The sequence below is a fragment of the Cupressus sempervirens genome, chromosome 1 (assembly GCF_028749045.1).
Source record: "Cupressus sempervirens isolate cs-2001-9-10 chromosome 1, ASM2874904v1, whole genome shotgun sequence".
Lineage (NCBI taxonomy): Eukaryota > Viridiplantae > Streptophyta > Pinopsida > Cupressales > Cupressaceae > Cupressus > Cupressus sempervirens.
This window is the reverse complement of record NC_143118.1, coordinates 441,182,407-441,195,130: the sequence shown is the minus strand read 5'-3', so window position 1 is coordinate 441,195,130 and position 12,724 is coordinate 441,182,407. Positions and strand designations below refer to the sequence as shown.

The 12,724-nt window shown below is 33.8% G+C and overlaps 1 protein-coding gene across 3 annotated transcripts in view; it reads left to right on the top strand.

Moving 5' to 3' along the window:
* LOC149578182 (carotene epsilon-monooxygenase, chloroplastic-like) overlaps positions 1-12,724 on the top strand; it is an 85,028-nt gene that overhangs the window by 56,358 nt on the left and 15,946 nt on the right. For all 3 annotated transcript variants that reach the window (XM_089827772.1, XM_089827766.1, XM_089827760.1), the window contains 3 exons: positions 6,311-6,508; positions 7,029-7,130; positions 12,499-12,639. In XM_089827772.1, the coding sequence (XP_089683898.1) occupies positions 6,311-6,508; positions 7,029-7,130; positions 12,499-12,639 (441 nt within the window). The remainder of the gene's footprint in view (positions 1-6,310; positions 6,509-7,028; positions 7,131-12,498; positions 12,640-12,724) is intronic.

The following is a 12,724-nucleotide window of genomic DNA, read 5'->3' as shown; positions in this document are numbered from 1 at the left end:
AAATCATTAAACCACTGGATATAGAATTAAACAATCAATCCTGAAATCTTTAAAGAATATAATCATGTAATCACAAATTGTAAAATACTAGATGAATGTAATCTTCTTGTATAATTGGCAGAACCGGTTGTTCTAAGAATTTTGAACACCTGGGACTCACCCGACTATGTAGCCAAGAAAATGGGTGATGAGGTGAAAGAAAGGAAATCTGCAACAACATGAAACAATAATCAGTTATGACATGACAATGTTTATCATTTTAATATGAATTATTTAATAGCTCATGCATGATTTCGTTTAATGTAATTTCCTATTGTCAAGTCGAGGGGTACCAGGTTGCTCAGTTGATGTCAAGATGTTCCAAGTCCTATTCTAGGTAGGGAGGGCCTTTCTCGTTAGAGATTGTGTGGGGATAAAGTTGAGGTCCGAGGTTGGGTGGTAAAGCCCCTAACAATGTTTCACCTCTTCCCAAGTTGTCAGATGAACAATAGACAAAGATAAGTTGTACATTCAATTGTTTGTTAGAAACAGGTAATATCACTTTTATGATGTATATGCAAGAAGGTAAGATTAATTGAGTTAATTCATTGTTACAGTTATTTTACACCTAAATGCGAGAGATAGAATTATGAAATGTTTTTCATTTATATGAATATCGAATATGAACATATTTTCTAATTTTGACTTTTTGCTATAGTTAAGTAATCGGAAGGAAAGGAATGACATAGTGGTATCTGAAGCCCTAATTGATTTAGTGATAACTGGAAACCTAAATGATATAGTGGTATCGAAAACCCTAATTTGATTAGTGGTATCGAAAGCCCTAAATTGAATCAGTGGTATCGGAAGCTCTAAGTGATAGAGTGGTATTAGAAGCCCTAAATGATCCAATGGTAAACGATGCCCTAATAAATACTATGGTATGTGATGCCCTAATTTTTATATAATAGTATTTAATGATAATCGTCATATGATTTAGATTTAGTAGTATTAGTTGGAAGACCTTATACGATACTGTTATGGAGGTTATTGTGGACTAACCTAGGTGGTTGCAGAAGCATCCCTACATTGATTTATCGATTCAAATTCCAAGGTACGTGGATATTATTTTCTATATTAAATTCCTTGATGGTGTTTTAAGTTCTTAATTAAGAAATTTTGTCTAATTGATTTGAATGGTAAATCCCTTTCACATGAACATGATTGTTGTAACTATCTTCCTATGAAATGAAGTAATAACTAATTCCCTTTAAGTATGTTAGTTGTTATTTAAGACCCACGAAATCGAGATGTTACAGACTATGTCTACATAGTCAACCTATCACTCCTTTCCCTTGAGCAAGTTTGGGTTAGAATAAGTTCTGTAAATCGTGCGTGAAGGGGGAACCAAGTAGAGCAATGAAAGAGTGGAATAAATTATATTATTTATGATTGTATGGGTGGGTGAGTGGGGTCGTGAGATCTAGTGATAGTGAATGGTTTTATCTTGGCCCTTGACTTACATAGGGATAGAGTGTTTGTGTTATGAATTCATTTAGGTAGGCTGCCTTGTTGTATTGTTTCATGTAATGGTTTGGAGTAGGTCATCTTTATTTTCCACGCCATCACATATTTGTTGCCTCTTCTTTACACGATGCAAGAAAGAAACTTCTTGCTCCTTAATTAGTAAGCACTTACTGCTTAAGATCCTTTGAATCAATGTATCTCTATGCCAGTCGCTGTTAGATAAACAAGAGGAAAGTTTAGGAGTTTGCACAAGCTGATCCTACACGGTTCTTTTAACAGATTGTCTTGAGTTATTCCCAGTTTGATGCTTGCTTAAATAGTTGATAGATAACCCAATGAAGCAAGGGCCATAAAATAGTAGGGGCATTTCTGCACTCGCTTTGAATTAGTGATGGGGAAGGAAGGGATGTTTTTTATAAGGTCTCTATTTGTCTGGTAGAGAGGGTATTGTCCATGGTTTGGTAGAGAAGGTCATGTTCATGGTTTATATATTTGACCTAAAGTGCATATGAAGAAAGGGTTATCACTTTCCCCATTCCTAGGCTCTTTCTTTCCCAAACTGTATGAATGCCTACCTTTTTCAATTTAAGGTGAACACTCCTTTTCAAAGTTCTTATGCCATTTTTGGGACGCTTCCTTAAGTGATTGATAAATAGATGAGGGAAGGGATTCCACTATTACATCCCAAATTTTGACCTAATTATAAATTTATTTATAGCCGTTAGATTGAACGGATTCTTCTTTCATAATCATGTGAAGTAGGTAGTTATTTATATCCGTTCTATTAATTATGTTAACTGTTTAATGAAGATGGTCGTTATCCATTATTTGTCATGTGATGTTTAGCAGTTGCTTGATTTTGGAATTATGGTTAATAATTAAATTCTTTATTTATATTAAATGTTATTATGAAATTATTATGGAACTTGTTATTATCGTGGAAATATTGCATGGGTGATTGTAGGAAAAGATGAAGGGGGAGAAGCATTGCTAAATGGGATCAACGAAATGGGATACTAGCTTAGTCCAATTATCAGGTTGACAGGTATGACCTTAAATTGCCTTGTTAAGGACCTAGCGACTTGAACTTTAGGATACAATTGAAGGACCCGCATGAGCTATTAAATAAATAATTTAAAACATAAATTAATTAAAAAATAATACATACCTCAAAGGTTTTTGATTGATCTTTTCTCCACATCATTATAATATATACCTATGTACATACACATAGATATAAGAATAAAGTGACACCATAATACATATATTTTTTAATAATATGATGCCACCTCATAAGTATATCTATGTGCGTGTAGATAGATATAAACCATAATTATTTTTGATTTATAACCTTCAAATCTTTTTCCATCTTTTTATTCTTTTTCTTGCTTAAAACCAAATGAACACTTGGCATATTTATTTGGCGTCCAAGAGCCAAGCCACTTTTTTTTATGTTACGGCTTCTTGGAAGCCAAAGAGTCATTTAGCCTTCATATATCATGAGGTCGAGAGAGACGGTCGAGATATGTAACTCGTCACCCGACTTCCTTTTCTACCATCCGATACCTCTGCATTTATAACAGTGACAATCTCTTTTAGGTTTTGCCTTGTGTTATTTTTCCTTGCTGAAGACGTGATTGTAATTCACACTGTGGTTGCGCCTGGAAATCAATTTGAGGAAGAGCTGATTCATTAGTGTCTAGCAAGACACCAAACATTCCCATATTATACCAGGTTATGTGGTCAAACAAATTTCAAGTATTGCTATAAATTTCATTAACAGTTGTTACTGCATTTCGATTACCATAGCAGTAAGTTGGAGTTTATATTCATCATACTTAAGTATCATTAGTTTGACCCTCTCAAGAAGAAGTTGTTTATCATAAATAATAGTAAAGTATCCATGACATAGAATCATGATTGATTTATGCCATTGGAAATCAGAATCAAATGATATTTTTTCTACAAGTCTTAAAGAACACATTCTTTCAAATCACAGATTGTGATAAGCTGGAAACATATAATATTTATGAATCAGTTGAGAATCAATGGATAGAGCCGATTGCTTTGAGATCTGAGCACCTAGGACTCATTGGCTGTTTAGCCATGGAAAAGGTGAAGAGGTGAGATGGAATCTGCAATGACATGGAAATAAAGGTTAGATATGATACAATAAATCTAAATTAATTTCATTTAATAGCTCATGATCGTCCATATTATTGTTTTCCTGTTGTCAAGCCGAGCGGTGGTGATCGAGTCTTTGAACCCATCAAAAAACCTTGGCCAAGGTTGTTTAAAGGCATGTTTGTCATCTATGATCACTTGATGTCAGTAAAGCCAGTTATTCAGACATGTCCGTCCATAACTGTGCGGACATTATAAACACTGGAATACTCATGTGGTTGGACTAAAAGTATCCCAAGCCTAATCCTGGGGTAGGGAGGGTCTTTCTAATTCAATAGATTGTGTGGGGATAAGTATGGTCCAAGGCTTGGAGGTTAAGCCTAAGTCAATGCTTCTCCTCTTACTGAAAGTCAAGGCTTGCACAACCAACTAAAGATTCACTGGATATTTCTTGTATGTTCTTTTTTTTTTTCATGTTAAGCATTTACTTTACTTATATGTATGGAAAGATAGTAAATCATTATTTCAGTTATCGCAAATGATCATTGTTACAGTTATTTCAGTTAATCGATATCTTTATTATTACAGTTGATCATTGTTACAGTTATTTCAATTAATCGTTATTATAGTTATTACAGTTGATCATTACTACAGTTATTTTAGTTAATCGTTATTATAGTTATTACAATTGATTAGTTGATCATTGATATAGTTGTTTCAATTGAGCTTTGTTATTTCAATCAATCGTTGGTAGTTAAAAGCAGTTAATGTCCCATGAAAAGGAATTCAGTATATTTGTTCAATAATTTGTTGAGGAAAACTCTTTCTAGTTCGCCTTTATTTTTTCATGAAAATCCATTTGTTACATCCACCCCTATCGGTTCTAAGCTTTGAAGAGTAGGGAAGGTATTATGCCTACTTCTAGAAAAGGCTTGTTGTACACTATGTCGATAGAATTAACATAGCAATGGCTAGGATTGCTTAAGAAAGACTAGCCAAGTTGTTGCTTAAACCATTTTAAGAGAAGCTCCTAGGTTTAATCAATAACATGGTATACCTTGAGTAGAATCTCCACAAGGGGTAGAGAGAATGAGTTGTTAGTACCAAAGAAAAAAGCATAGAGAGGAGCCTCAATCACACCCTCTAGAACTATAGATAGATGTATGCATGTATTATCTAATTTGATTGTAGGTTCCAAGACATGCTTATTTCATCTTATTCCCGGGTTAGGTTTATATCTCTAACTATACTACTTTCCTTGTTATAATTGGACTTGTGAATTTAGGGCAAAGTATAAGGTGATCCCAAAAAGGGACATTACATTCCCTTGGTTACATTTCAATTCCTATTCCACAATTTCTCTTAAAAACATTCTATGCTAGATGATGAGATCTATAATATATATTATACACCATTATTAAATTTTACCATGTTATTAACACTGTATTGCCCTCCATCTTTGTATGGATATGGTTTGAGTCCCAATCGTGTACAAGTACACTTATAACTATGCTTTGAGATCTATATTATACATCATTATTAAATTTTACCATGTTATTGAGTAATATTGTATTGCCCTCCATCTTTGTATGGATATGGTTCGAGTCCCAATCGTGTACAAGTACACTAATAACTATGCTTTGGATGCTTTTTGAGTGTCCTAGATTCCTTGTAGGTTCTTCAATGGGAAATTGGGGTGCCCTAGTGGTAGTTAGGGTGTACTTGTTCAACAAGGGTATCCATGGTGCCTAGCCTCCCAAAGCAAACTAAAATACAAAATAAACTAGTGCTAAAAAGTGCCCATATACCTAATTTCATACTAAGTGATAAAATTGTGAAAATGGTGTGTCATGTAGGTTTGTGTGGTTTCGAAGGCCTTAATAGGGCTTGGTGGTGGGAGTTTTACCCCTTAACCCTGCCTAGTATCATTACAATGAGCCCTCAAGGGCTGTTGCCCCTCAATCCTATAGGGGTTCCCCTATATTTGGACTAAATACAGATTTCCTGTCATTGTGGACATAAATTAGTAACCTAAGTCCAGAAAACTTTGGAGATCATGAATGAGATGATAAAACCCTGTTAACCTTTATCACGGAAGAAGTTCCATAGCTATCAAATTGAGGCTCAAACCAAATAAAATGATGGTTAGTAGTACAAAAACAGGCTGTTGTAAAGATCCTACTGAAATTTATCAACACACTTGCAAATGTTGTCATCTTCAAATCGCTGGTTCTCAACTATTCTTTGTGTGTATTTGAACACTACTTGCATTAATACCCAAGTGAAAAGTAATAGATTGACAATGTTTGACAGTAGACTACAATATCTTTAAATATAATTCGTAAATAATTTATTTTCAGATCAGATTTACCAGGTCAGGATTGCATAAAATTACAGTCAAAATACTATTTAGATGGAATATGTATCTTAGTTGTAAAGTCGGGTTTGTGTAAAATTACACCAATATTTAGCATTCTTAGATTCTAGTATGTGTAAAAGTCGTGTTCTCATTCTTCATAAAGTACTTGCCTTCATGCATGTAAAGTTTTCCTAGATAGTGTTTGTTGCTTTTGATTAATGATCATTGATCCCACGTGTTATTGAAAGATGGTTTTCTTTTCTTTTTCTTAGCATTTCTTGTGATCTTTAATTCTGTTTTTTGGTTTTCTCATCTTTGCAGATTGATCTCTTATGTAAGATCATTCCTAGACAAATAAAAGCAGCAAAAGCAGTTGGTATTATTAGACAATGTGTTGAAGAATTAATAGTGAAATGCAAAGCAATTGTAGAAGCTGAAGGGGAGAAACTAGATGGAGAAGAATATGTGAATGAGTCAGACCCAAGTATTCTACGGTTCTTGCTTGCAAGTCGGGATGAGGTTAGTTCTGAGTTAAGTTAAAATTGAAAAAGTACTGAAAAAAGAGAACAGAAATCATTTAGAATTATTTTCAACAATAGCTTCTTTCAAATAGATTCAAGATCTTCGGAAAATGAGCATTGTATGTATACAGAGAATGTAAAGGGAGAAAGGTGAATTTCATTCCAATATGGAGTTATTTTGCTAGTGTAATGCAACTAATTTTTGCTGGATTTGTACTTGAGGGTGGAAATTTGAGATAGAAAGAATGAATTTGATGAACAGGGAGAGCTGTACATCTACTTATGGGTTTAAAATGAATATTATGGCTTGATTCTTAAAAAGAGTGCCTGCTAATCTACACAATACTGCACCTCACATCTTTTGGGAAGGACTTTGAATCACTAAAATGCTTGTGCAAGTTGTTATGAGGATAACAGTACTATGTTCTCTTGTCTTGAATTTAGTTTCTGGTATCTCCTTCCCACTCCTCTCTCATCTTTGCCGATTAGATACACAATTAAGAATTATTATGTTGCAGGTCTCAAGTGTCCAGCTCCGGGATGATCTCTTATCAATGCTAGTTGCTGGCCATGAGACCACAGCTTCTGTTTTAACATGGACAATGTATCTTCTGAGTCAGGTATGTTTTGACACCTTTTACAAGAAATGAAAACCCCATTTGTAATTATCCTGGGTATTGTATGTTTATCATTTTGAAAATCTTTTTTCCTTTTGTATGAATATAGAACGTGTAGACTACTCTTCTTTCAAACCAGAGATCATAAATCTCAAGATGGACTGACTGCAGAGCATAATAAAGTACCAATGTAAACAAACTGTTTGAGGAGCAGACCTCAGAACATTTTGGAACCCTTTCCAGATCACCTCAACACCAATGATAGATACAAGTTGATTTAACAAACATTGTACTACAGATATAATGAACATGACATATCACAGTCTTTCTGGATCCTTTCGAAACTCAAATGCAGTCACATACAAGATACAATTGTACTCTTTTAGAAAACTTAAAAGACAGAACTGGTCGACACCTTTGACATCAATGAAAACCTTTTTCCAACAAGTATAACCATACTTCTGACCAACTACTACTTCCAATGTAGTGTTTAAACTTAAAGCATCAATATTCTTGTGGAATGGCAACTTCCAATCAGGTCCGTGGATAACTACTGTACTAATCAACTTTTCTCTTATGAATTTGAATGTAGGCATCTGATTAAGTTCAGCTAACTTTGAGAGTAGCACAAATAATGGGGATACAATTTTTGCTAAAATCTCAGATAAGTCTCCAATAATACTTGCATGACCAAGAAAAGTACAAAAATATTTTTGTTTTTGGGTAACTGATGACTCTTAAATTGCTCTGATTCCAATCGTGTCTTGACAACCCTGCACAAAAAGTTTTATTATGCTATTGTTACACGGCACTGAGGTGCTTCTTCTGTACATATTGCAAGTAAGTCTGAATGTTCAAGTTTCTCCTTGGAGAGAGTTTAATTGGCTGAATTTTTTAGTGCCAACAATTCAGAGACTTCTAGAAATTATACCAAGGATGAGGTAATAATCAATGGAAGTGCAAAAAATCCGTCCAGGGTTTCAAAACCTCTCATCTGGCATGAGTTACCTTGTGGGAGGTTCAATATATAAATCCTTATCAAGTTGTTAAAGTCTATGTTAAGATGGTATATATTCTTGAGGACTAAGTTGACTTCTTGGATATAAGCTTGAAAGTAAGGATAGAATGAACTCACAAGTTGACCCCAAGTAGAGATTTCTGGTTCTCTGTTCCATTCTTCATAGCACTTCTCCCAGTTACATTCAATCATTCGCCAACCAATCAAATTCTGGTCTGCCAAGGTACCATGTCTGATAATTCTCCACAAGGTTTAATTGGAAGCAGTAGAATGTGTTTCTTATATAAACCTTTATCTTGACAACCTCTCTCAATTTGTTAAATTATGAACTGAATTCCCTCCCATTGGCCCTCAAAAAGTGGGTTCACTAAATTAAATAGGTGGTCTCTTTTTTGTTACAGTTTTTTGCAAGGTAGTTTTGTTCATGATCATGATGTATGACCCACTTTCAATAATTTTAGGGTTTTTGCTGTCTTGTTATCCTCTATTGTTATATCCTTGCTTCCATCTGTAAAATATAAATGTCTGCACTGTTTATTTTATTTCCTTTATAGTTCAGTTTAAATTCCCCAAGGGATCTTGTAGGACTTGTTCCACCAACAATGCAGTTTCTAATGTCAAGCCATCACTTCTACATATAACTGACTAGGAAGCCATCATTGATGTACACCCACAAGGCCACTAAAATGGCTCTGATATCATTGTTCTGACCTCAATGACACTTTCTTTGATGGTTGCAAATTTAGGGTAGAAACCCTAGGATGAGATAATAAATTGAGATCTGGAAGTTGAAAAAGCACTTGTTTGCAAAAATGTGAGCATTACTGTTATGAACCCAAGGATCTCAGACTCAAAATTCTGAACAGGAAAGTAATTTAAATATTTTGGATAATCTGAGTGTTAAGAATGTTTTTGCATAATGCCATAGCACCAAGGAAAGTTAACTAGTATCCAACATGTATGGTGATTGACTTTAACTCTTGGCTGCACTGTTGCAAACTTCAGATTTATGTTTTGTAGGCGGTGCATGATATGCATGTCATGCTATTTTACATTCGGCAACATAATGAATTAGGGCACAAAAGAGTAAACAGTATTTGATATTCACAAAAGAAAGGAAATATAAGCAAACAAACTCTAATTGCTCTATTAAGATTTTTTGACAATTTGAAATTGTAAAGATTTTCGTTTTCAAGTGTCTCATTTTATATTTGCATTTTTATATTAATGTAAAAACAATGAATTTCATTCTAATTTTTTTTATAGAGAGTTCTATGTACTCAACCTTACTATTTGTTTGCTCTGATTACTTACTATTGGTTTGCTCTGTTTGTGAGTAATCAACAAGGACCACAATGTAAATAAACCTTTTTTGAGTTCCAGAATCTGGTTTAGATGGTTTCATGCTTGTCTGGTTCATATGTATATGTGTGTGTGTGTGTGTATAAGTGTTGTTATTAAAATTTTCTTATTTTTATAATTTATATATGTTTTAAATTTATTATTTTAATTTTCTCTTTTGATGCTCTGAGATTTAACTTTGAAGCTCTCTTTTGCTATACTTTCCTTCTTAGTTTTTTGTACTTTTTTCTTATTGTAATATTCTGTGTTATATATACACACACACACATATACGTACGTATATATATATATTTCTTTGTCTCTCTTTTAATTTATTTTTCTTCGTCTTCCATTTTTATTCTTATTATTTTTCTTTTCTTTTCTTTTATTCCTTTACTTATTCAGCTTTATATTCCTTTCTTTTGTTCATTTAATCTGGTAGTTGAAACTTGAGTGGTCTTATCTTGTTTTGTGTGTTGACTCCTCCCTGCCCTCGTTTCTTCCCCATTCTTTTTATTGATAGTTATGTCTGCTAACCACCATTTGTTTCTCCTTTTGTGTTCTTGCATCTTGATAATGGATCACATAGTGTGATTTGAAACGTTGATGTAAAGAAATTATTCACACAATCTAATCTAGAAACTTACTTCACATTTTAGTGGATTGTGGAGATTCGATAGATTTGATCTATAAGAACCAATCATACTAGCTCTGGTATTGAGTATTAAAATAATGATGTTTAAAGTTGCAACCTTTAGGATGAAAACTATCAATTACTAGCTAGTACCCAATACTGTTAACACTGAGTAGACATTTTCATATGCATTGTGCTTGACACTTTGTAGCCCATCTGAACTTGTATTCGCATCCTTAGAAAAATTGAATCCACAACCTATTTGTGGCAACTTAGAGGTAGGATTGTAAAAATTAAGTGCAATATTCCTAAGTTGCCGATTCGGGTTCAGGGATGGATTCGGGTTCGAGTTCGGGTTCCAGCGTTTAGGCAAAAATAAAATTTTGTATTTGGGTTCATGAGTGTGTATATATATATATATATACACACAAAAATATAAGAGAAACATGCATAATTGCAAAACGAAGTCATTTCACAGTATGAATATATGTTGCTTGATCTTTGATCAATGCCAAGTGTCAGCAATAAACATTAAATACTTGCTTATTGATCTATCTTCATGATTGTAAAGAAAACCATACTTTGAATTACTAAATTGCAAAACATAGACTAGTTCATCAAATAGTAAAGTTTGAAGCATAATGATAAATGATTAGTGCGTAGTAGTTTATCAATGATCATAGTATCAAATGCTCTTCAAGGGTCAAATGGGTCATCAAAAAATGAGGGATCAATGGCTTCATCCCCTGTTGCAACTATATCTAGATCCTCATCATTAGAACCCAAACCCGTTCCACTAGTCCCAGATGCTGCTATATCATCCTCCTCATCAACATGAGAGATTAGATGAGTGAAATGTTTTTTATTAGGTTTCTTTTAGGGTTACGTAAAAAAATTTAGAAAAAAACAGTCTTCAAAGTTGTGTTATTTCATATTTTGGACCCTACTGCCCCGGGTTCGCTCCCCCATGGACTCGGGCGAATGCAGAGTCTGAAATAAGGACCCTGTCCAGACCTGCAGCAAAACCAGATGCAAATCCAGACCTGCGCAGACCCACCAAAATCCGGGCAGCAGGGGACAAATCTGGTAAGGCAGATATTATATCAATGTAATTAAGTGTTTTGTGTTTTCTTCGTTGATGTAGCAAAATGCCATACAATCAAGTTAAAAGTATGATCTTAGAAAGAGGATGTGACAAGTTCTAATTCAAATAGTAATTCTTTACATTTCTGAAAAAAAATAATAAATAAAATTCAATACAAGGATATGATTACAACCCAAGCTCAAAAACATGAAATTGGATTTGGTTTTGTCCACTGGAAAGAACTCAACTGTTGGTCATAATTTTCAACCTTTCAAAACAATTTTTATCGACTGATGCTCTTAGCATACAATAGTTAAAACAAGCCATTTATTTGTAATGAATATTTTTACAAATTTCAATTAAGATGAAATGATATGCTGAATTCCTATATGTAGCATTACAATACTTTCAATGTTACAGGAGCAAATGAAAAACTGGCAATCTATAAATGTAAAACTGGTACATTTGATGATTCTCACAAAAAGACAAATGACATTTTGTTGAATTGTATCTTCTTGTCAAACAATATAATTTAGTAAACATTTGTCTTTTCACAGAAAAAATCATGCATCAACAGTCCTTAAAAAACCGTAGCTTTAGGCAATTTAATAAGCTAGATCTGCACATGGTTCTTGGCTTATAAATGAGATGTTCAGTTTTCTTGTAAACGAAAAGACCAGATCAAATGAATGTAAGCAAGTTTTCAACAAGATGAAGCTGAAACAGGAAAATATAATTTTCTAATCCTGATCTCTTCCAGGGCCTGCTCCTGCAGAATGCTTCAAAGACCACCATTTTCCATCAAAACCTGGTTATAATGATAAGCAATGTTTTGGAGTTGTAAGATGGTCGGCATAGAAAGATTTTTTTTTCAAATGTTATTGTAATATTCCTAGATAAAAGATACTAGTTTGCAATAAATCAAGAAAGCTAATATCATAGACGGAGCTCAAGAGGAGGTCCTATGACTCTTGTAAAATAGAAGTGAGGTTAATGCTAATTAAGTTCCCCTTCCCTTTACAACAGAACTGTACAGATGCATTGTACAAGTCAAGAAGGTAATAAGTAGCAGGACAAATAAAGAGAGCACGGATGAAATATTTTACATGTTATAGAAGTATAAATGTCATAAGAATATAATTTGGGTGCATAGGACTATTCACAGAAAGCTGCTTCAAATTTGAAAGCCCTAAAAACATTGTATATTTAATCAGGATTTGTGTCTGACATGGTTTATACTGAATCTCTGAATAAGTAGTTTTAAATATGACATATTGTTATTTCATACGTCCAGAACCCTACTTCACTGAAGAAAGCACAAGAGGAGGTTGATAGAGTACTGCAAGGAAGGAATCCACAATTTGCAGATATGAAGGAGCTGAAGTATCTGACCCGTTGCATAAATGAGTCAATGCGACTTTATCCACACCCACCTGTATGTCAAGATTCTGCTGAGTAAGGCCTTTTCATGCATTGGATGAATATAACACAGTGTGATTTAAACTTGCGTTTACAAGTAA